This window comes from Phyllostomus discolor, chromosome 4 (genome assembly GCF_004126475.2).
Source record: "Phyllostomus discolor isolate MPI-MPIP mPhyDis1 chromosome 4, mPhyDis1.pri.v3, whole genome shotgun sequence".
NCBI lineage: Eukaryota > Metazoa > Chordata > Mammalia > Chiroptera > Phyllostomidae > Phyllostomus > Phyllostomus discolor.
The window spans coordinates 62670724-62695630 of NC_040906.2; the positions used below are offsets into that span (position 1 = coordinate 62670724).

General features: G+C 38.6%; 1 protein-coding gene across 2 annotated transcripts; it reads right to left on the reverse strand.

Annotated features, from left to right (window-relative positions):
* Positions 1–386: 386 nt before the first annotated feature.
* Positions 387–21762, reverse strand: DAPL1 (death associated protein like 1). 2 transcript variants are annotated; one of them, XM_036023441.1, is made up of 5 exons: positions 21632–21762; positions 12349–12436; positions 9836–9896; positions 4097–4126; positions 387–668 (listed from the first exon to the last, which is right to left on the reverse strand). In XM_036023441.1, the coding sequence occupies exons 1-5, from the start codon at positions 21687–21689 to the stop codon at positions 552–554; spliced, it is 354 nt and encodes a 117-aa protein (XP_035879334.1). In that variant the 5' UTR covers positions 21690–21762; the 3' UTR covers positions 387–551. The 2 variants fall into 2 exon arrangements, with proteins under 2 accessions (XP_035879334.1, XP_028366346.1); XM_028510545.2 differs by lacking the exon at positions 4097–4126 and having other exon boundaries at positions 21632–21761.
* Positions 21763–24907: the final 3145 nt, after the last annotated feature.

Genomic DNA, 24907 nt, shown 5'->3' on the forward strand with positions numbered 1-24907 from the left:
AAATATGTTTGTAATAAATCTATTTCTTTCTAATTTCCCCCCACTAAACCTTAAAAAAACATGTATTTATGTGTGAAACTGGAAAAGACATTTCACCTCAAGTGAAACCTTGAGCATCTTAAGACAAACACACTGAGAAGAAGAACTCATGTTTGCATAGAATATTGGCCTTTACAAAGGTCATGGTACTCCTCGCCAACCTTTGCTTTCAGGAGCTCATGGTGGGTGGAATAACTCAGGGTCAGCACCAAGGATAAGAGAACTTGTCTAAGGAGGGAGAGTCAAAGAGTCAAGTGTTCTGGATTTTCCACTTATTCAACAGAATTACTTATATAAACATCAATGGGAAATGTCCTAGACCAAAACAAGGCCCCAAAATACACTGAATTTATAATTTCTGATGCTTTATTATCTAAAGTCCAAAGAGAAGATACAAAAGCTGTTTTATTTATTGAGCAAGCACACGAAGCCTAAGGAAAGTCTTGGTCCTTTTTGCTAAGCTGTCAGATGTTTGAGGCAGTTGGCCAGATGGCGGTGTTTTATGTTCCAGTTTAACATTTTCGAGGCTGTTGAATAATGTAGATCCTTCTCATTGGGGTGACCTTCTCCAGAGCAGGTCTGGGTTTTTGATGTGTCATGTGCACTATTGCTGGAAATTTATGGCTGAGCTAAATGTGAGAAGGAAAGAAAAAAAGAAACATATTGGATCTTTTTGTCTATGAACTATTAAAGTAGCAGAAAGCAATAGTTTGTCAGGAAAATTTCACAGTTTTGTTTACTTCCCTGATAACATCTCTTTGTTCCATACCGCTTCCAGCTCTGAGCCCATGGCGTGCTAACCTGGGCTTTCCCTCATTTGTTCATCTCTAATTTGTAAAATTATAAAATGTATTATATTAAATATACATAATGCATATGAGCATTTGTATCTATCTCTTGAAGTGACATTTTTAAAGGCAGAGGTGCTTCACTGTTTCTGCATCAGTCTTCCAGTGTTAGCAAATTGTTTTGGTACAACCAGCACACACATATGGATCACTATATTCTACAAAGGCTTTGGAAACATTTGGGAGAGTACTGAGGGGGAAGAGCCCCTCAATTTTCAAAAGATTAGAAATAAAGAACCTATGAAAGAAGTTAGGAAGAGTTAGGGTTCTTTATCAGGTTGAAATATGTGAAATTGCTACTTTACTTTCTTTTATTTTTTTATTTTTTTTTAGAGAGAAGGGAAGGGAAAGAGAAAGAGTGGGAGAGAACCATCAATGTGTGGTTGCCTCTCATGTGCCCCAAACTGGGGATCTGGCCCACAACCCAGACATCTGTCCCAACTGAGAATTGAACCAGCAACCCTTTGGTTCACAGGCCTACACTCAATCCACTGAGTTATACCAGCCAGGGTGAAATTGCTATTTTAACAGGTAAAAATGGTGCAGTATTAGTCATTTTATATGGTTCAACCTAAACAGCCTGGTGAAGAGAAGGCTGAGAAATGATAGCTTCAGGTACCAAATTTCTCTTTAGTCGTCTCCACAGAAGACATGTATGAGGAAACAGGCTTAACTAGATTGAAATTAATACAGACTAAGACTATTTGACAATAGGAGAATTTTCACAAGGAACTAAAAGACCTTATGGAACTTACACTAAGGGTGGCTTAAAATCAAAAGGATGTCCAATGCTGCAAGAACCTCAGATAAAATTTTCCTAGGAGGATAATTTGGACCCAGTGACCTTTTGGGTCCATTATAGTTCTTGGTTCTCAAGTCCGTTAATATAAGCATGAAGGCACCTAAGGATATCCTCCTTAGCAAGTGGGGAAGGGATGCCTCAGCTCACTAGGAATTTAACTTAATCACTATTGCACTTGGATGCCCTTGCCTTGACACTCAAATCAAATAAAAGGTGAGATAAACTGCTCATGACCCCAAGCATCACCCTGTTTATGGTTTGTTTGGGCTCTTCTCAGCCAGGGAAAACATATGTGCCTTAAATCTCTCCTCAAACGAGCCTGAGCACTAGGCACACGGCATTCCCTTTCATGTGAAACTGAGCACTGGCAAGACTTTTCTTCTTGGTCTTAAAAAATTCAACACATGGGAAGAACAGAAACCGAAGTGTTAACAGTGGTTATCTCCAAGGGATAGAATTATGGGCGATTCCTAGTCTTACTCTTTATTTTGCCTATCAGTATTTTTCTAAAAATTTTCTTTTACATTAGGCAGGCACAAGTTATATAATAATTAAACCCAAAGCTGACCTATGCTGACATTCTAGCAGAAAGAAAGAAAAATCTTTAAAAAAAATCCTGAAAAGTCCTTTTTTCTGTTTTGTCAGATCAGTTATCATCAGGCCACAGCACATCCATTTTAGAGTGTGGTAAGGGCAGAGGGTTTTGTTTTGTTTTTCTTTTAACATTAGAACCAAAAGGAAACTTAAGAGGTCACTGACTTCAGTAGTTTTATTCCAGACTGGGTGTCTTTAGTGTCAACTAAAACAGATGGATTATTTCAAGTTAGCTCTAAATCATGTTCAAGAGATTAGAGGTAGGAAGAACAACCAGTTGAGTTACTTAAAGTCAAATGTAAACTAAGGTAAAGGGGTTGGGGTGGGGGAGAAAGGAAATGAACAAGCAATTATGACATAACAGAAATCTGGGCAATTAGCCAAGGTGAGAGGGAGCCAGGTGACAAGTCGAGAAGGAAGAGAGAGAGCCACAATGCTGACGGCTGTTCTCACAGTGGGTGCAAGGGTGAGGACGGTGGCAGAGGGAAAGCAGAGTGGCCAGAGAGCCACGTGTGGGAACACACTGATTGCTTAATGTGGCGCAAATTCACCTCCAGGGTTATCAACACAATTCACCTCCAGGGTTATCAACTACATTCTTCGATCATTTAAAAATTGTGGTAAAATACACTTAACATAAAATTTACCACCTCAACCATTTTTAACTGCACAGTTTAGTAGCATTGAATACATTTACATGGTTGTGCAACCGTCACTACCATCTACCTCCAGAAATACCTATTAGGCCAAACTGAAACTCTGTTCCCCTTGAACAATAAATCTTCATTCCTTCCTGTCCCCGCCTCTAGCAACCACCATTTTCCAGAGCGACTGCACTGTTTTGCATTCCCACCACTAAAGTGTAAGGGTTAGGGTTAGAACCAGGGCATCTGAGGTTCTGAAAGCTCTGCTAACTGCTTCTCAGAAGGGGAGCGCCGCGGATCAGAACTAACAGGGACTACCTTTGGGGCCCACTGGCCATCTGGAACTGGCTTGGGAAAGTTTAGGGGCAAAAAATCAACGGGACTGAGAAGGAAGTGGAAATTAATTCTAGCAAAGATAGTAGCCTTAAGGAAACTGCCCATAATTATTAAATTACAAATGTACCTGGTGTGGGGGATAGTAATAGGGTTTTCTAGCATCTCTTGTACAGGGTGGGGCAAAAGTAGGTTTACAGTTGTGAGCACGTGAAACATGGAGTTTAATCTTATATTATTATTTATTAATCATTGAAAATCATTATTTTCCATACAAACTGTAAACCCATTTTAGCCACACCCTAGGATTTACAATAAAAGAGTCAAGTTCTCTTTCTCAGATATCCACCCCCTTAATCAGGAGCATCCTGATGTAGAAGCACTTGGTGGGGGGTATGGGTACAGCATTTATAGAGAGTCTTCCATTAGAATTGAAACTGTAAATAAAATAGTCCCGAAATGTCCTAAATTTGTGGTGTCGATTTTATGTCAGTGGAGATAGGAAGATTTTATCCTCAAGTCTGAATTAGAAGTAAGTAGGAACAGCTTTGTGGAGTATAACCTACAAGCAGCTGTGCCTTTAGTCTGGTGTCTTCACTTTAGGGAAGCTTTGGATTTTTCATCATTCATCTTTGTAAAATGATAGGGTTTGTAGAATGAAAGGTATTTCTTATCTGATTCATTAGGGTAAGAGAATCTAGGGTAACTCCACAAGAGAAAGAATTCAAGGCCAGCGTATGTGTAAGGATTCTGTCCTGCTGTGGCTCCATCACATAAGGGCCAATATATTGAACTTGAAAAGCAGATCAATAGAAACTCCCACATTGAAAATTTACCTTCATCTTTGGTAGCTGTGATCTCAGAACCTATATTTTTGGTTTCAGAGAAAAAGCAAAAGAGGTATGTTAAAAGTCTTTTTGATCGGAGCTGTGGAAGAAATTCTAGATGCAGGACAATCAGCAACAGGTTTTGTTTTAGAGCCCGAAGTTAGGGAGTATTGTAGATGGGCAGCTCTTCCATTCATCTTTCCGGGGTGTTAACTTCCAACTTGAACACTGGCACTTAGATTTCCACACCCTGTTTAGTAAAGTGCTTAAAACAAAACATTCAGCTTGAGTCAATGAAATTCAAGGCTACTCCTACTGTGATGCTAACCTACAAAACAAGAGAAACCTTTTCAGATTTGCAGATGCCTTTGATAGTTTCCACTCCCCTGGACCCCATTTCACATCATCTCACTTTGGCACCGGTGATGCATCTGGCAACTTGAAAAGCGGCCCCAACTTTAATTAGGCTTCAACATTCCTCCCCCCTCCACACCATAACCCAACCCTGTTACTAGTGTTTTAACTGGATACTTTCAAGTTTGGAGAAGCTTCATAACTAATGCCAAATTTAACTGCCATAACCATCCAGAGAATTAATATTCTTGGCAGTATCATTCTCTCTCAATCCCACCTTTAAAAAAAATTAAGTACATGAGCAATCATAAGTCTCAAAGGAGCTATGTGACTTCTAATAGGTTAAACAATCTCTAAGGAGTAGGTGGAATTTGGTCTAAGACCAGGTCTCTCAGATATTTAGCCTAGAGAGTTTTCAGGGTTGCATAACTCCTTTTCTTCCAAGAATGCCATGTCGTGTGGTCTGGCATTAGGCAACATGAATTCTCCTATTATTTCGGCAGGGAGAAGTGGAAGGGGCTGGCTGGAGAGGTGGGAAGGGAATGGGAAACATAGTAGGGACAGAGATCTGTGTGCAGGGAGGAGTGGAGGCAATAGTGGGAGGAGAAATTTTAGGCTGCTTCCTACTTAGATTTATAGAGTTCCAACATTTTGGGGATTGTTTTCCAATCTCCCAAATCTTAAACTCTAGGTTGGTTTTAACGTAGGGTATCTTGAAATAAATAGCATATGGATTGAAATTCCCCACCATGATTGAACGGTTATTGAGATATTGAGAATCAGGCTGCATTTTCACAGTCTTAGACTCTAAGTTCTTAAATGGGTATGAGAATTAACATGTGTTCTTGGAACTAGACAGAATTCTAGCTGAGGGCATGAATGAATGTTAATAATTAGATCTTCTACTACTGTGCTTCTTCTGGCCAATTGCTATTGTTAGGTCTTTGCGACAATATATTTTGCAGATGAAATCATTGTAATACAGATGAAAATTTATCAGTAGATATCAATATCTGTATCACTTTATCTTTTATGTCTTACTTTTTTGGTATGAGGTATATAGTTTATACATATTTATTTTTTAAAAATTAAGGTATAATTTATCTACAGCAAAATATACCCTTTTCAGTACACAGTTCCATGGGTTTTTTACAAGAATATGCAGTCTGTGACCACCACACTCAAAATATACAACCGTTTCATCACTGCCCCATCTCAAAAAATCCCTATTGTCTCTTTGTGGTCAATCCCTCCTCTCACTCCCAGCCCCTGACAACCACTCATTTCAGTAAATCTGTTTTTTGTAAATATATTTTATTGATTATACTATTACAATTGTCCCATTTTTTTCCCCTTTATTCCCCTCTGCTCTGCATCTTCTCTCCCACCAGCATTATCTCACCCTCTTAGTTCATGTCCATGGGTCATATATAAGTACTTTGACTTCTACATTTTCTATATCATTTTAAACCTTCCCCTGTCTATTTTGTGCCTACCAATTATGCTTCTTATTCCCTGTACCTTATCTCCCATTCTTTCTCCTCCACTCCCCACTGATAACCCTCCATGTAATCTCCATTTCTGTGACTCTGTTCCTGTTCTAGTTGTTTACTTAGTTTTTATTTTTGTTTTTTTAGGTTTAGTTGTTGATAGTTGTGAGTTTGTTGTCATTTTACTGTTCCTAGTTTTAATCATCTTTTTCTTAGATAAGTCGCTTTAACATTTCGTACAATAAGGGCTTGGTGATGATGAACTCCTTTAATTTGACCTTATCTGAGAAGCACTTTATCTGCCCTTCCACTCTAAATAATAGCTTTGCTGGATAGAGTGATCTGAGATGTAGATCCTTGCCTTTCATCACTTTGAATACTTCTTTCCAGCCCCTTCTTGCCTGTAAGATTTCTTTTGAGTAATCAGCTGACAGTCTTATGAGAACTCCTTTGTCAGTAACTGTCTCCTTTTCTCTTGATGCTTTTAAGATTCTCTCCTTCATTTTAGTCTTGGGTAATGTAATTATGATGCATTTTGGTGTGTGCTTCCTTAGGTCCAATTTGTCTGGGACTCTCTGAACTTCTTGGAGTTCCTGGAATTCTATTTCCTTTGCCAGATTGGGAAAGTTCTCCTTTATTATTTTTTCAAATAAATTTTCAATTTCTTGCTCTTTTTCTTCTCCTCTGATAACCCTATGATTCAGATGTTGGAACATTTAAAGTTGTCCCAGAGGTTCCTAAGCCTCTCTTCATTTTTTTCAATTCTTGTTTCTTCATTCTGCTCTGGTTGAATGTTTATTTCTTTTTCTGCTCCAAGCCATTGATTTGAGTCCCAGTTTCTCTCCCTTCACTGTAGGTTCCTTATGTGTTTTTCTTTATTTCAATTTTCACAGCCTTCACTTCTTCCTCTATTTTGCAACCATACTCAACCAATTCTGTAAGCATCTTGATTACATGTGTTTTGAACTGTGCATCTGATAGGGTGGCCATCTCTTCATCATTTAGTTCTGTTTTTGGAGCTTTGATCTGTTCTTTCATTTGGGCCACATTTTTTTTTGTCTCAGCATGCCTACTATGTTGTAAAGGACAGAGCCTTAGGTATTCACCAGGGTGAGGCAACCCATGTCACTGCCCAGAGACAGACCAGAGAGGGAACAATGCTGCTTGCTCAGCTCTCACTCTGTTTTCAGTCACTTCCCCCTCTTACCACCAGCAAATTGGGCCCTCCTCGTGTTGATTCCTGGGTAAATAGGTTTGTGTGTATGTTCTAGGACACTGTGGGCCTCTCTAGGGAACTCTCCTGTGAGGCTGGGAGTTTCTCCTGCTGCCTCAACCTACACAGGTTTTTATAGCCAGAGGTTTTGACACTTTCTTTTCCCATGCTGGAACCCTAGGTTGCATGGTATGTCTTGCTCTCCAGGTGTTCCTCCTGGTTTATCCGCATGTAAATAATGGACTGCCCGGTCCACCAGCCGGTGCCTTGCCTGCCTGGTCCTCCAGCTGCACCTTGCAGTGCATCCTCTCTACTCTGGCTGCCATCTCCACCCCTCCTACTGGTCTAGATGAATGTTCCTTCTTTAACTCCTTTGTTGTCGGACTTCCATACAGTTCAATTTTCTGGCAGTTCTGGTTTGTTTTTGTTTTTAAATTTGTTGTTGTCCTTCTTTCAGTTGTGCAAGGAGGCAAATTGTATCCACCTATGCCTCCATCTTGGCCAGAAGTCCCAGCATATCTATTTTTTTAAAGGAGCTGATCTTTTTACTCCAGGTTGACCTTTATTATGAAATCCTATTACACGTCAGACGGAATTATGAATTCAGGGAGGACTTTTCCTAGCTGTAAGGAAATATGTGGATCCCACTAACTTCCATATTCAAGGTAGTCACTATGGTAATCTTGGGACTTGATTTTTCTGGCCTTTTAGCTTTTGCCCAGGATTCCAAATAATGTCCTATAGAGTATCTGCCTGGGAACAGGAGCTAACACTTAATGAGGGCTAACTGCCTGGCTCTGTGCTAAGTACTTTGCATGTATTATATAATTTATTTTATTCTCACAATATCACTTTGACAAGGATACTACTAATGATCTTCCCATTTACAGATGAGGAAATAGGCACAGAAAGGTGAAGAAACCTGCCCAAGGACAGACAGCAAGTGAACAACAGAGCCAGCAGCAGACCCAACGTCTCATGCCAGAACCTGGTTCAACCAGCAATCTGTGTAGGCTTAGTGACATTGTCACTTCAGAAAACACTGAGCTAAGTGTTAACGTTTTTCTTTTTAAATGTATAGTTGCTGTTAAAACTATTTGTAACAGTACACCATCTCAATGTTGTCTTACTTTTCCAAATATAACTTATTACTGTTGTTATTTGAGTCTTCTTTTTATCTTTGAAATAAAGAATTGATATTTTTAACTGAAAGTGAAAGAACCCCTCTATGTCATAGACATATGCACAGAGGTGTATAAAAATGATATAAACTCTTGCATCATACCTAATGCGTAGCATAATAAACCTTTATTGACCTCTCTCTTTAAACGGTTTATTTTGGGTGAACATATATTCTAGAGAAACATGCCATCCGGTTTTCTTACAACTATGACATTCTCTTTCCCCTGAGGAAGAGGCGTTTAGTGATCAGGAGCAAAAGAACATGAGATGCAGGAGCAGACATCATCCACCTCTGCCCTTCTTGTAAAGCCAGTAAGGGAAAGAGGTACTTGTGACCTCACCTGACATGCACTTGATGGGAGAACAAAGACCCCCACAGGAGAAGCCTCTATAGCTAGAGTCTATAATCAAGATCTTGTCTTATACTATCTGGACTTCAGACATATCTTTTTATTTCATTGGCATGAAACCAATGCTACTACCAGAACAGACAGTGCAAATAGGCAACTCTATTCCAGGCACTATTCTAGGAGTGGACTGTGTGTGAACTCATTTATTCCACACAACAAAGCTGTGAATGCATTCTCTTTCTTATCTCCATTTTACAAACAAGAAATCGGAGGCACAGGATAAGTGACTTGCTCAAGGTCATACAGACATGAAGTAGAAGAGTCAGATGCTGATGGGGACTCAGAGGTCTAGCCACACAATTCTGCTCTAATTTTTTTCAGACCCTTGATTTGGCAGTAAGAGAAAGCCTTTATTCTATAAAGGATACCCAGTTCTGTCCCTTTAATAAATGTGTACAAGCTGAAAGAGTGGTTCTTCATTGCCTTAAATGCAACCTATCTGCCCCCTAGAAATAAAGTAAGGACCTTCAGCTCACCTACGTAATTCAAAAACAAATTCTTGAATACAGAAGCAAACCACTGTCTTTCTGGTAAGAGTTTTCTTAGTTTCTTGAGTGACTTGGAAGGAATTCAAGATATAGACATAAAAATAGCCATGGTCAACCACCTTTATAAAGAGACTTTACTGGATAAAGCCAGCCAGTGCCCAGCCTCCCCCAGCCCTAAACCGTGCAGACCTCCACCACGCACACTCACCTCAAATCGAGTATTTCCTTACAGGAATGCAGTGGTGAGGAGGAAGATCAGAAACGGATGAATTCCCATCAGGCTGCCTTTTTGTTAAAAGCATGCCAATGTTTCCGAGAAATAGTTAGGATGGCAAAGTAAAGTTCTGCCAATTTGGTGTCATGATTCTTGCTTTATTTTCTATCTTATTTTTGAGATGATTTATTAAATGGACACTAGAGGTTTGGCAGAAACAGCTTTTCTCCTCAGACCCCTTTGTGTTTCTCAGACTGAGAGCAGATTCTTTCACAAGAACATCAAACCTCTGAGCTGGAAAACACCTCAGTGGCCATTGGCTCACTCACCCATGCAGCCTTATGGCTGGGTAAATGCTGTCTGGAGTGTCACATGGTGTATCTCACCCATAGCTCACCTTCTCCAGCGTGTCATTCATAGCATCTGCCGTCTGTATTTTAGCAACATTTACAATGGCACTGCAAAATGAAAAGAAACTTCATAGAGGACCTGAAAACTTCCCCACTGAAGAGGTTAAATGATTTATATAGAGGGCAGTCTACTTGGTTTTTAAGATTTCACTCTGTGTGGCTTCATGTAAAAGATGAAAAATCCTGCCTCTGTGTGCCCACATGCTGCCACAAGTTTGTAGGCCAACTTATTATTACCATTGCTTTTAAACTTTTCATTGAAGTATATATATATATATATATATATATATATATATATATATGCAGACAAGTGCACATATTATCAGTGTATAGCTTGGTGAAGATTCACACACTTAAAACACTAGTCTAACCAGCTGCCCTACGGATAACTACTACCCTGACTTATAGATTAGTTTTGATGGGCTTTGAACTTCATGACATGAATCATATGGCATGCACTTTATTGTTTCTGCCTTCTTTTCTGAAGCCAAGTTATCTTGTAAAAGAGTTTCAATCAGGGCTGACCCAGCAATAGTTTCTTGAAAAAAACTCTGTACTTGGCATATTTTTTTTTCTGGATGGTGTGTATAGGATGGTACAAGTTAATAGGTAATGGACATAGATTGATAATGGCTACAAACTTATTTTCCAGGTACATTTTTCAAAAGATATTCTCCAAGAAAATGGAAAGGGAGATGCTTGTCTATGCAGATGAGGCACTTGCATCCTATGCGAATGCTCATGAAGCAGATGCCAACGGCAGAGGTGAGTTTATGGGGGAGCTAACGAAGCTCCAGCTCCTCCTGCACAGGCTTCTTCCATGGCCCTGGGAGGGGCCCTAGGCATTTCATATTGCTGATTTTTTATTGTTTTTCTTTAAAATGGCACTCAAATTCTATAAGCTTTGGGTCCCACCTACTTGTATCTATACCTGGTAAACAGGAAGCAAGAGAGAGGGAGAGCTATTTCTTGCTGTTCAAGTTCTGTAGTAGTCAATACCCATCTTCTAACAACTACTGGAAAAAAATGATTTTTTTAAAGAGGGTTCCAATCACCACTTTATTACTCTCTAGGCAACTCCCCTTCTGGCATTGTTCAGCTGGTGTTGGAATGAATAGTAAGCTCTCTTTTTCTGAGGTGCAGAGAAATAGGACTTGTCCACCAAGCGTCAACGAGAAAGTCATTTCCAAGCTATGACTCCAGGTCCTGACCCAGGCATGTGAAGTGTCACAACAAACAGGGCTTATGCGTAAGGCAGGTTTTAGTAACAGAATAAACTTTCAAAATAACCAGCTTGCAATTCAACAACAGTCCGTTATCAATGACAGAGTGGTTTTGCTCTTCCAGCAGCTGTCCTCGATGCTGGGTCACAAGAGGGGAATATGTGACCCACTCTTGAGGACTCACAGCCTCACTTCCCTTATGTGATGGTTATTTCTTGGTATCAGGAGAAAGAAAAACTTACGGCAAAAGGGGCTGATGAGTATTTTATTTAAACGCAGAAAAGATCCTCAAACAATTTCCTTCACAAAAATCAGAAAGAAAGCTTTAAAAGTGATCCAGAAATATTTAATAATATGAAATAGCCAAAGAAAGTCTGTAGTACATTTCACTCTGAATTCTCCTGCTGAGACTGTTGCCATTTTAACTCTTATGGAGGCACCTTAGGCACCCTCTCATCGGCTCCTTTTCAAATACTCATGGACTCACCTATGGAGACCCTCTGAAAAAGTCTCTGAAGTGCCCCTCATTACACTACTTGGAGGAGCCAGTTCCGTATGTTTATTTCTTTTTTGAACGTGCTAGTTTTCCTTAACTAAGGCATAGAGTGATTGGGCCTTTTTGCATGTCTGATCCAGCCCAGATTTCTGCTTAATTCTGGGAATAGTGCTGTGTGTCAACACTATGGTGGAAAGAATAGGGAGAAACCAGCCTCAGTATATATAAGCCTTCCGGCTTTGTCGAATATAGTAGCCATTAGTAGTTTCTAAATAATTGAGTGATGAATTTAAAACAACAACAAAAATAGCATTTATTTTTAACTCAGGAGATTTGTTTTAGCAGAAAGCATACGATGAAAATAGGGCAGCCTAGGGACAATATTTTAAAGGCTAGTGTGAAAATAGGATAAAGGGACATCTGTCAGGTTTGAATGCAGTTAGGATTGTGTCATTTAAGTACAAGACAGCTGGGCTGGACTCAGAGAGAGGTGGAATGGGTGGGGTTAGTGATGGAGGCCCAGAAAGAGTCCTCCAGAAAGTCTTTCACCTGAGTGTGCCTTTCACTTCCATTCTGCATCACCACCAATCTTGACCAACCCCCCACTACACCCCCCACCACTCTCGCCACCTCATCTCAATGGCTGCCTCTAACCCTGCTTAGCAAAAGCCTAGGAGCCCTTGGTTTGTCCTAAAATACACGGAGGCCTCTGACTTCTGGAAGAAGAGTCACTCAAAACTCCTGAAGGTACTGAGGGGGTAGAAATTAAGCAGACCTGTACCTTGTTTTCTCTAATCCTGTTTTTCTGGTGTGTCTCTCCAAGATGCCAATTTCTTGTTTTTTGGAAATCCTCATTCCTCCAGCTTTCACTGTAAACAAATAAGCATCAACATTGGAGTCCTGGTTAGAACAGCAAGGAAAGCATGCTTTGTTATTCAAAGTATGCATTTAGATTTGAAAAGAATTTTAGAACATATTTTTCAAAGATCTAAACTTTTATCGAAAAAAACAGAATATAAAAAGTTACCCTGAAACCACAGTAAGATAGGAGACAATATGTTGTTCTGTGCAAACAAGGTGGGGAGGGGAAGAAGCGCTGAGGTCTGCTTGTTTATGTTCAGACAGGGGGAACTGAGGTTCAAGAGGCAGCAGGTTACATCTTCGATTTGGGGAGATGAATAACCACATACTCCCTTAGGCATTTCACAGAACAACATTTTTTCTTGTTATCAGACCAATTACATTCTTCATGTTAGCAACTGACAATTACAGCGTGACCCTCCTGTTTTCCCACAAGATTAAAGTTTGTGCAAGGTTTGCATTTTTTTTTCAACCAAAGCTTTCAAAAAGCCACATTCTGAGAATGAGCCAAAAGTCAGGGCAGTGGTGATAACAGGCATTAATTCAACAGAGATTCTTCTGATCCCACTGGATACCTACCTTCCATTTCAGACCCAAACCTCGGGTGCTGGCCAAGCTCAGATATTGTAATGAGTAATTAAACGGCATTAATAATACTGCCATTCAGAAGATCAATTAGTGTTAATTAGGCTACAGATGGCCTAACAGCAATTCAAGTGTTTAACAATGTCAGATGAAATCAACTTTTAAAAAGGAACAACCCATTTCAAATTGCAAGTCAAAGCAAATACTTTTTTCTGTTCCCAGGAAATTTGCACATCTAAAATCTGACACGCTCAAATGAGAAAAAGCTAAATGGACATTGATTTGTTTGAACATGTTAATTCCTTTTATGGGAATGTCAAATGGATAGTTTTCTAAAACCAGATTCAATAAGGTAAAAAAAAAACCCCAAAACAATTCTGTTTCACTATGTCCAGTGAACTGACTTAGTAATTGTTCTTTTAAAATTATTATTTAATTTATTGGTTTGATTTTTTTTAAGAGAGAGGGGAAGGGAGGGAGAAAGAGAGGGAGAGAAACATCAATTGGTTGCCTCTCATATGCACACCAACTGGACACCAAACCTACAACCCAAGCATGTGCCCTGACCAGGAATCAAACATGTGACCTCTCACTTTGTGAGACAACACCCAGTCAACTGAGCCACCCCGATCAGGGCTTTATTGATTTGATTTTAATACATGCATAACACACACAATTGAAAAAGCATGAAAAGGTCTGCAGTCTCCTTCCCACCACTGTTTCCCAGTCCACTGGTCCGTCTCCCTAGATACTGCTAATGTTCAAGATTCCTATGCGTTCATTCACAGATATTCTGTATATCTACCTACATATTACTATTTTTATTTTTTAAATATTATTTTTTTCAAAAGATCTTATTCATTTTTAGAGAGAGGTGGGGATTGAACCTGCAACCCTGGCCATGTGCCCTGACTGGGAATCAAATCCAGAAACCTTTTGCTTGTGGGATGACACCCAAGAAACTGAGCCACGCTGGTCAGGGCTCTTCTAGAACTTTTATGATTTCATTTTGCATAATCAATCTTTGATCATATATATGTGTATATATGGATTTTATATACACATATAAACACATGTATATATGGATTTTATATACACATATATATGATCAAAGATTGATTATGCAAAATGATATATAAATCCTTTATAAATTTAGATTGTATTTTGTGTAAGTCATTTGAAGGCATGATAGATTTTTTCTAGAATGTATTTTGTGTAAGTCATTTGAAGCCATGATAGATTTGTTAGATAATCCCAATAAATTAAAAAATCCATCTTGGCCCTGGCTGGCGTAGCTCAGTGGATTGAGCGCGGGCTGGGAACCAAAGTGTCCCAGGTTCAATTCCCAGCCAGGGTACATTCCTGGGTTGCAGGCCATAACCCCCAGCAACCGCACATTGATGTTTCTCTCTCTCTCTCTCTCTCTCTCTTTCTCCCCCTCCCTCCCTCCCTTCCCTCTTTAAAAATAAATAAATAAAATCTTTAAAAAAAAATCCATCTTGTATATATTAATTTGAAAGGCCATTTTTATCACACACTAAGTTCTCATATATGTGTATATGTGTATATATATGCATATTACATATGTGTATACATATGCATGCATATATATATTTATATTTGTGGCTATTTCTGGACTTCTATTCCATTAATCTCTCTATCCATTTATATGCCATTACAACTCTATAAAATTATTATAATATTATATTTGAATACTTGACAGTTTGTCCTCCTTTGTTTCATTTTCCTTGCAGAATTTTACTAGCTATTCTTATTTACTTTTCCATATGAACTTTAGAATCAGCTTGTTAATTTCCTATAAAATTCTATTGGTAATATTTTTTAAAAACCTTGCTTTGAATTTATAGATTTTTTAAGAAAGGAAAACTTTGTTGATAGGTTCCACTTAAAGGTGAGGGGGAAATACAGACAACTGTACTTGAACAACAATAAAATAAAATAAAATAAAATAAAATAAAATGAAATGAAAACTTTGTATCTGTATATTCCTGGTAGCTCTCTGTTCAAGAACATGGTATGCTTTTCCATTGTTTATATCTTCTTTTGGGTCCCTTAGTAACTTGTTCACATTTATTAGTAGATTTATTCCCTAAGCATTTTATTGTTGTTGCCATTGCTACTATAAATAAGGCCTAGTCTTCCATGATAATGCTAACAGATTATTCTTATATTACTAATATTTATATACAAATCTTATTAAATTCTCTTATTTTTTAAAAAATTATTTATTTATTTTTAGAGAGAGGAAGGGAGGAAGAGAGGAAGAGAAACATCAATGTGTGGTTGAATCTCGGGCACCCCCTAAATGGGGACCTGGTGTGCAACCCAGGCATGTGCCCTGACTGGGAATCAAACTGGCAACCTTTTGGTTCTCAGACCACTGAGCCACACCAGCCAGGGCATTTGTCTTATTGTTTATAATAGTTTTAAACTGGTTCTTAGATTTTCCAGGTTAAAAAAAATGGCTAACATGCAAAGAATATTATTTCCCCAAAATAATGTTTAATAGTGATGATAGTGGACACCTTCATTGTTCTAATTTTTAAAGAAATGCTTTTAGTGTTTTCCTATTAAGCATAATGTGTACTTAGGAGGCTATATACATAAAGTATGTATATTTTTATAAATATAGAATTTCATCATGTTAAGGAAAAATCCTTCTAGTAGTTTCATTGTACTTGAAAATTACAAATACATATTGAATTTAATCAAATGCCTTTTAGCATAAACAGATACATATGATTTTTTTCTGCTTATTGTGGTAAATTATGTTAATAGGTGTCTTACTATGAAACCGGTTTTATATCCATGGAATAAACTCCATTTGGTCATTTTGAATCACCACCAACTTGTTTTTTTATTGATTATGAAAGCTTCTCACTAGAATTTTGTAATGTTAGATGTAGGCTACAGAAAAAATGTTATTCTTTTTTCTTTTAAGATTTTATTTATTTATTTTTAGAGAGGGAAGGGAGGGAGAAAGAGAGAGAGAGAGAGAAACAGCGATGTGCAGTTGCTGGGGGCCGTGGCCTGCAACCCAGGCATGTACCCTGACTGGGAATTGAACCTGTGACACTTTGGTTTGCAGCCCGTGCTCAATCCACTGAGCTATGCCAGCCAGGCTAAAAAATGCTATTCTTATACATGGTTTCCTTTAATTGCATACATATATACACATATACATATACACATATATGTAATTTATGAAAAAAGGCATACAAAGTAATCAGCAGCAAAACTGAAATTATGTGGAAACATGTTCTGAACAGCCATGGACTATAGAGGTAAAATAAACCTTTTTGGGGGAAGACTGGTTGAGGAAAGTGTGCACCTGTGTGAGGGGTGGTAGTGTTCATGGCACCATTGTCTTGTCTACCAAGAGGAATCAGACAGGAGCTCATGTCTTCAGTTCCCCTCCCAATGGTCCTTTTCATTCTCCTTATGACAAGTGCTTTTAAAATAGGGTGTATTGTGATTATTTTCTTTTTAGTGTTCCTTTTGTTTTTCCTGATGCTATTGTTTCTATACATTGTCTTCCATCTGGCCTGATTTTATCACCAACAATCAAAGCAAATTGTTATCATTTAATAAGCAATCTGAAAATGAGAAGACCTTTGGAATGCTAGATTTGTGCATGCATTTGAAAGGACATTGACAAACCAGAGAGTGTCCGGAGGAGAGTGACCAGTGCAAGGAAGGGAGCCACATCACATGAGGACCTAAGGAATCAGGAAAGGTCACTTCTAAAGAAGAAATGACTGGGGCCAGCTTAGGGTGCCAACTTCAAAGATCTGAGGGGCTGCCATGTGGGAGGAGGGCAGGTTTCTTGGTGAGAGTATGTCATATAGGGTCAAAGATCTCTATCCCTCCTGGGCTCTGTGGTCTTGAGCAAGACACTTACACCCCTCTGAGGCTCATTTTCTGCATCCCTCACCTGGTTGGTCAGGTTGTTCTAGAGAATAGTAGTGATATAAGCACCTGCTATATGGTCGGTACTCAGCAATTTGTAGTTATTATTATTTCCACTTATTTTATGTTTTTCCAGGTGAGAGAATGAAGACCAAAGAATGGAAATTCCAGAAAGGCAGAGTCTGGCTATTTATAACAGTGTGTGTTATTCAAAGTGGAGTAGATTGCTTAGTCCATCAGTATGTCCTTTGCCCCTCGTCATGATAAGGAAGTCTGCCTGCCATGAATATCTTAGGGGGATTTTGGTGAATTTGGTAGAAGTTTAACTAGATGATCTTTATTATGAAATCCTTACTATGATTCTAACTCTTCACATCTATTGGCAAAAGAAAACCTATCATTTCCCTCCCTTTTAAAAGAATACAAGGCACTTAACAGAGAAACAAATGCCAAAAGAAAATTTAAAAAATGCAAACATGGGAGTTCTTTATTCTTAAAAACAATAAAATAGTGACATTTGGGTGGAAAATTGTAAAATTCTCTTAGAAGATTCCTACTTCTACCCAGGAGTGTTTGAATCCTCTCTGGTATAGGGCTATGGGCTGTAAATGAGTGATTTAGGAAGCGCAAGTGAACCACACCTTGGATCTCCAGAGCACAGTTCTTTACCAAACTTGTTCTGGTAGGTACTCCCCTTTGTCAGCCAGGTACAGCAGAAGAAAGCAGGAGATAATATTCCTGTACCATAATGGACACCCTGGATATACGTAAGTTAAGGCCCTCACTACACCGAGGTGACTGAACCAGATGGACACAGTTTGTGGGAGGGTCATCTTCAAAGTTCTGCTGGGAACACTGCTTACACAGGTAGCCTGGTCTGGATAAACCCTTGTAAATAAGTACTTACGGACAGGTCAGATTCATGGGGCCTCTTCAAAGTCTCACTGTAACCAAATTAATTCATTTACATTCATGACATTCACATAGTTTCCTGTTTGGGACTATATTGTCTTTTGAACCTCTGTACAATAGAAGGATGAAATGGAGCTGGGTAAAGTGAAATATGAGCTGATTTAACACTTTAATGGGCCTTTGAATATAAATACATAAGGTAAAACTTCAGGCCCTTTCAATAAACAAAATGAACTACAGATAAAATGTAAAAGAGAGAGATACTCTTTTGGATAGTTTCATTAGAAAACTGAAATTTATGTAGGGAAGATGAAACTTTGTTTTCCTATCTCTGAGTAAGAGCTATACTCTTGTGGCTTCTTTTGTACTTTTTTTCTTCTTTTGTACTTTATAACTTTAAAAACAGACCTCTGAATTTAGAATGCTATATAATAATTTTCCAGTTAAGATTTCCAGAAATTTTGCAGTGTTTCATAGAAGGTAGTCAAGATAAAGAAAAGCCTGCCAGAAAAATTAAGTTTTTTTCCTTTACTAATCGGTGGAGAATGTGTGCAAAAAAAACTGAATCCAAAGGTTTGTGCAATTCTGCCTTATGACTTCGAGTTTCTATGTAAAGATTTTAATTAAAAGGTTAGATGTTTACAAACATGCTTCCTTTGCATTTACATTTGATTTTTCAGAAAATTTTAAGCTGCTCATCAAGACCTAAAAGACCCTCATCAGAAGGAAGCAGGGCAGTAAGAAGAACGGCTTGGGAGCACTGTGCGATGTGGTCCATTTTATTTTCAGGTCTCAGCCCCACTGCCCTCCGGCTGTGGAGCTTCGGACAAGTTCCTCACCTTCGTTGTCAGCGTACTCCTCTGTGACACAAGCATGATGGTACATGCTCGGTCTGCAGGGGTGATCCCGTGTCTAGAAGGTTCTGTGCAGTGCCAGGAGCACAGTTAGTGCTGAGCGAATGCGGTTGTTGTGGTCATTAACCCTGTCCCTGGATGCTAGTGGTCTCCCACCCTCTCTCTCTCGAACCGCACAGACCAAACCCTATAAGTTGACATAAGCAGACTGAAGTTGAGAGAATTAAGCCTTTGCCTTCATTTTATTTTTCTTATGCAGCTATGGTTACTGCCATTTTATGCATTAGTTTCACACTTGGGGATATACTTCCCAAACCTCATTCTCTCTTTAATGAGCCAGAAAACTGATTCTCTCTGGGGGTTCAGTGGTGGCCCCTCTGATGTCTCCAATTCATTTGACTTAAACCAAATTAAAAAGTGCAGGGAATATACAGAAAAGTTATGAACTCCTGTTCTCTCTAGTCCATTATGCATGTACTTGGCTTCCTTGATCACCCCCTACTTACACATTTCTGGCTGTTGATGTCATGGGGTTCTTATAAAACTGAGAGCGAGGCAAATCAAAAAAGAGAACACCGAAAGCTAAGCTTGCTAGAGTCCAGGCCAGCTCATGTTTAATGTAGTCTTGTTTCACAGCATAAATTTATAACCAGGGCTAACAGAGGTATAATCTATTATATTAATATACATGCAAAAAAACATAAGCACTTGACATGTAGGTAGAAAAGAGTTACAGCTGGCTGACTTTTGAGTGGTTTTGTTTTTGGCTGTGACAGGGCAGGCACGAGTGTATTTTCCACTGCAGTTTCCTTCTGTTCTGCCTCCTGCAATGGTGCCTAGTGTCAGAGCCCTCAGACATCCGGATGCCTTTCAAATGGGGAGGATAATTTCTTCTGGCAGCCATGTGTTGTATGAGGCCTGCATTTTACAGGTATTAACATTCATGTGCAGGGTACCTTACATCGGTGATCATCTTTAATCATCATAACAATTATATATATATAATTATAAATATATATTTATATATATAAATATCAATGTTAATTATTACCCCTGAGTTGAAGATGAGAAAACTGATGTTCAGAGATGTGGAACACAAGCAGAGTTTAAACCCATGTCCGTCTGATTCCAAAGGTCATGTCAGGACCTTCCCATTTTATCATGTCTGCTTCCCACTTTCAGGGATCTGTATATTGTTTATTTAAAAATCAGGCGAAGATTTAATGGAATTTTGCTGATGAATTATTGTTGTTCCATAAATTAAATTTCATGCCATAGCATACTGGTTGAGACTTAAAATGGGTAGCAAAACCAGTTGAAGGATAAGGCATCTTTATTTTTTATTTTTTTGCCTCAGTGAGGAGGCAAAAGTCTGCCTTCATCTCCATTTAATTATCCCAAACCTCTTATCTGTAGTGTCACTGTTCGTAATAATTAATTGTCATTCCAGAGGCACTGTGACATGCTTGATGGATTCATAGTGTGCTATGTACACAGAGTAATTAGCAATCATTAGTGGTGGGGGCAGAAAGTTGTCAGTGGTTTCATTCAAACAGTCACTTGGTTAAGTTTATGTCTGTGTTCTTTGTGCATAAATGTAATTCAGCAAATCAGGTTTTAGCTTAACTGTTTTATGAAGGATTGGTGTAGAAGTAGTGGCAAGAGAATGGAGTCCTCTTTCCTTTTTTCTCTATCTCTGTAATGACTTCTCAATAATTTGCATATACAGTTCCTGACCATTAGGTAGCATCATTAACCTTAAATACAGATAATGTTAAATTTTGCTAAATCCAATTACAAATATAAAATGTTGAGAATCTGCCACAAGAGAGTAGGGCACGGAGCCCAGAACTGAAAACTCAAAATTCGTAGTAAAAATTCTGACTCTTTTCAGCTAGGCTGCTCACCAGAAAACCACTGAACCTCTGGGGCAGTTTTTCAAGCTTTGCAAAGGTTATTATCTGCCATCATCCTCTGCAGCAACGATGACTGAATAACCTTGGCTTAGAGGTGCCAAATAAGTATACCAATAATAAATTTTTAAATGGAGAAAGGCAAGAATAAAGAAGTCAAGTTTTTGAGATCTTTCTTAAAAGAAAAAAGAAGGCATTCAGTTGAAAGTACATAAAACTGGCTAAAAATAGGGCTACATGCCTCAGTCAATCTATATGAATATATGGTTAAGTACAATAAAACTAATTTCCATATTCCAAAGAGTTGATATATATAGCATATGTTTAAAATAAAGAAGGAGGGGAGTGGAGAGAGAGAGAAAGGGAGAGTGTGTGAGCAAAGCGAGGATTCTCTGCAAACATCTTGACAGCTACCGTTTCCAGTCACCCCTCCAGCGCTTGGGTCCTTATTACAAAGTGCTCCTCAGCCTGTTGACAGGCAAACTACATCACTGAGAACACTGCACAGCCCAAAAGCCTGAGGAGGAGGAGAGAATGATGGCTGTTTTTGTTGTGGGATCTGGTTTGCCTGGCTATGAAGTCAGGTGATCCACAGGTATCTTGGGGAGACTGAGTCTTAGAGCTGGAACCTCTAGGAAGGAAGGTTTCCATGGCAGTAAATCATCTTCCAGGTGTGGATGTGTCACTCCTAACCTACAGCCAGGAAGGAAAGGACGAACCTCCTCCCTGTCTTTTTCTACAAGCACACAGTTCCTCCTACTCCCACATATAATTAGGTTTTAATTCAACTGTGGCCTGACAAATCCCCAGGTGGTTTTTACACACAAGCCAAGAAAGATCAAAGACAGAGGAGGAAATCAGGTTGTATGGAGTCAGAGTAACAGTGGGAGGCTGAGGATCTCTGCTTGGTTGGGGCGCCTCTGTTGAAGGCTCAGATGGGAGAAGCAGCAGCAGCAGCAGCAGCGAGGCCCTTGCTATCCACAGGACAGAGGGCAGCTGGGCAGCCTACCTGCAGGAGGATGCCCCCCTTTCAGCGGGGAGGGCAGGACTTGCACTTCGTTTGCCATAGCGCGTGCCAGTGCCACTGCCGGTGCTGTGCTCTGGAGGGTGAGTGCCAGCTGTGGCTGCCCCACTGCACCCTGGCTTTATAAGGCTGGGGGCGGGGCCCCTCAAGGGCATTGCTGAGCAGCAACAGGGCTTGTCACCCAGCTCTCTGGGAACTTGCATCTCCTTGGCAGGTTTTCTCTTAGGAGAAAACATTCTACTTATTCCCTTCATCTGAGAGGGCGGGTAGATGGCTAAGGGAACTCTTACTCTCTTTCACAAAGAAAGGAGGGGAAATGAAGTTCAGTGGACAATTTTTTTCTCCCCAACTATCCATCCATCAAATACATATGGTGAACCCACAATGTGACAGGCTCTTTGTCATGTGCTGGCGTGACAAGGAGGGAAAGACTAGACCTTTGCTTCAAGACATCTGTAGTCTTTTAAAAGAGACAATTATAAAACTAAGTGCTATGCATTTCTCTGTCTTTGCAATTGTAAGCATTTATACCAGGAAAATAACTGGAGATGTACACAAAGATTTGTGATAAGAATGTAATCATATATTTCTTTTTTATATTCATTAGAATGAATATAAACGTCCCTAAATAGAGATAGTTAAATAAATATAGCCATGAGAGGATCAGGTGCACATTTACAAATCATGCTTTAAAATAATATTTAATGATACAAAAAATATTCATGATAAGACAGTGAAAAAGCAGGCTAGAAATCAATAGGTGGCAATTCTGTTAAAAAGAAAAAGTACAAATTTAATGTTAAGCATTATTGTATCTCCTGTGCTGAGCAACATTTAGCATATGGCACGTACTTAGAAGTATCTTTGTTCCTCAGTACAATGAAAAACTTCTGCTCTCCAAAGGGCATTGTTACAAAAATGGAGACCAGCTGCAAACTAGGAGAATATATTTATAGAACACATTTCTGATAAATACTAGCATCCAGACTTTATAAAGAATTCTTACAACCCAATAACAACTCAATTAAAAAATAAGCAAAATATTTCTTAAAACTCCACAGAGATAGTGACAACAAATAAGCACATAAAAAGATGCCGTGCATCATTAATCAATTGGAAAATGCAAATTAAAAACACTCTGAAAGCCCTGATTAGTGTGACTCAGTTAGTTGGAGCATCATCCCATACACCAAAAGGTTGGGTATTCAATTGCCAGTCAGGGCATATACCTAGGTTTTGGGTTTGATCCCCAGTCGGGACGCATATGGGAAGCAACCAATCTCTCTCTTTCTCTCTCTCTCTCTCTCTCTCCTCCCCCTCCTTCCCCCTCGCTCTAAAAATCAGTAAACACATTTTAGAAAACATACTGAAATACACTGCACATGTATTAGAATAGCTCAATTCCTCTCCCTCAAACTGCCCTCCCCCCAAAATAGAAAACTATGGCATATTTGTGAAGAGGTAGAGCAACTGTAACTCCCATACGTGGCTGGTGGAAATGCAAATTGGTAGAGCCACTTTGGAAGGCAGTATGTCAATTTTGTATAAAATTAAACATATACAACTAACAATTCAATTCCTAGAAAATTTCCCATGAGAAATGCAAACATAAAAATCTGTATACATGTGTTTATAACAGGTCTATTCATAATTACCAAGAGTTAGATACAACATAAACCAATTGTAGAATGGATAAACAGATTGTGGCACATCTATACTATAGAATGTAATCAGCAATAAGAGGGAATGAACAGATACATGCAACAACATGGGTGAATCTCAAAAGTTTAAACTAAACAAAAGTGAGAGTAAAAAAGCTGCTTAATGTATAAACTCCATTTCTATGTCATTCGTGAAAAAGTCAAAACTACAGAACAGAAATCAGATCAGTGACTGTCAAAGGAAAGGGTGGGGAAAACGGTTTGACCACAACAAAGCAGGAGGGGACGCTTGGGGGCTCCCAGAAACATTCTGTACCTTGACTGTGGTGGTGATTACATTCAGCATGCATTCTACGTGTGTCACATAAAAGTGGTGAGTTTTACTATAGCAAATTATACCTCAGTATATAGCTCATGATTTATCTCATTATACAATAAAAATATTTGTTAAATAAATGGATAAAAACATTCTAAAATGTTAATGGTTGTCTCTCTGTAGGGTGGAGTATTACCTGTTGATTTTTATTACCTTTTCTCAGTTTTTCTGTATTACTTTTCAAATCAGTAAAAACCAATAAAACACCAAAACCAAAGGCAACATAAGCAAAAATAAACAAGTGGGACCATGTCAACTAAAAAGCTTCTGCTCAGCAAAGAAAACCACTAACAAGAATGAAAAGGCAACCTAATGAATGAGGAAAAAAACTGCAAATCATGTACCTGATAAAGAATTAATATTTAAAATATATAAGGAACTCATATAACTCAATAGCCAAAAACAAACAGATTTTAAAAATGGGCAGGGGGATCTGAATAGATTTTTCCAAAGAAGACATTCAGATGATCAATAGGTTCATGCATCAAAGGTGTTCAATATCACCAATGATCAGGGAAATGCAAATCAAAACTACATTGAGTTATCACCTTATACCTATTAGAAAGGCTGTTATCAAAAAGACAAGAAATCCAGGTGATCGAGAGGACACGGAATAAAGGAAACCCTTGTGCACTGTTGGTGGGGATATAAATTGATATGGCCACTCTGGAAAACAGTATGGAGGTGCCTCAAAAAATTAGCAAAATAGAACTATCATATGATCCTGTGATACCACTTCTGGGTATTTACCCAAAGGAAAGAAATCACTAGTGGGAAGAGACACAGCACCTCCATGTTCACTGAAGCATTATTTAAAATAGCCAAGATATGGAAGCAACCTAAGTGTCCATTAATGGATGAATGGATAAAGAAATTGTGGTATATATATATACACAATGAAATATTACCATATTTTGCCATGTATAATGTACACTTTTTGCCCAAATTTTTTAGGGAAAAATAAGGATATACATTATACATGGGTAGCACCTGAAATACTTTATATCTATTCTTGTGTTTTATAATTATTTTTTACCAAAAATGTCTTATGTGTTCAAAAATACATGCTAAAATTTCTTTATAACACAAAAAACAACTATCTAAATATAAATAAATAAATAATTGAATTTAAAAATTAAAGCAAATTTTTTTTTCTTGCAACTTTGGGCCAAAGAGATGGGTGCACATGGCAAAATATGGGTATTTGGCCACAAAAAAGAAAGA

Bases quoted from the DNA above. Each gene is read 5' to 3' on its own strand.
- DAPL1 (XM_036023441.1), bottom strand. From the start codon at position 21,689: ATGGCAAACGAAGTGCAAGTCCTGCCCTCCCCGCTGAAAGGGGGGCAT. The intron at 12,437-21,631 runs GTAGGCTGCCCA...ATTTGTTTACAG, and splicing joins AGGGGGGCATCCTCCTGCAG to TGAAAGCTGGAGGAATGAGG. The intron at 9,897-12,348 runs GTACAGGTCTGC...TTCATTTTGCAG, and splicing joins ACAGGATTAGAGAAAACAAG to TGCCATTGTAAATGTTGCTA.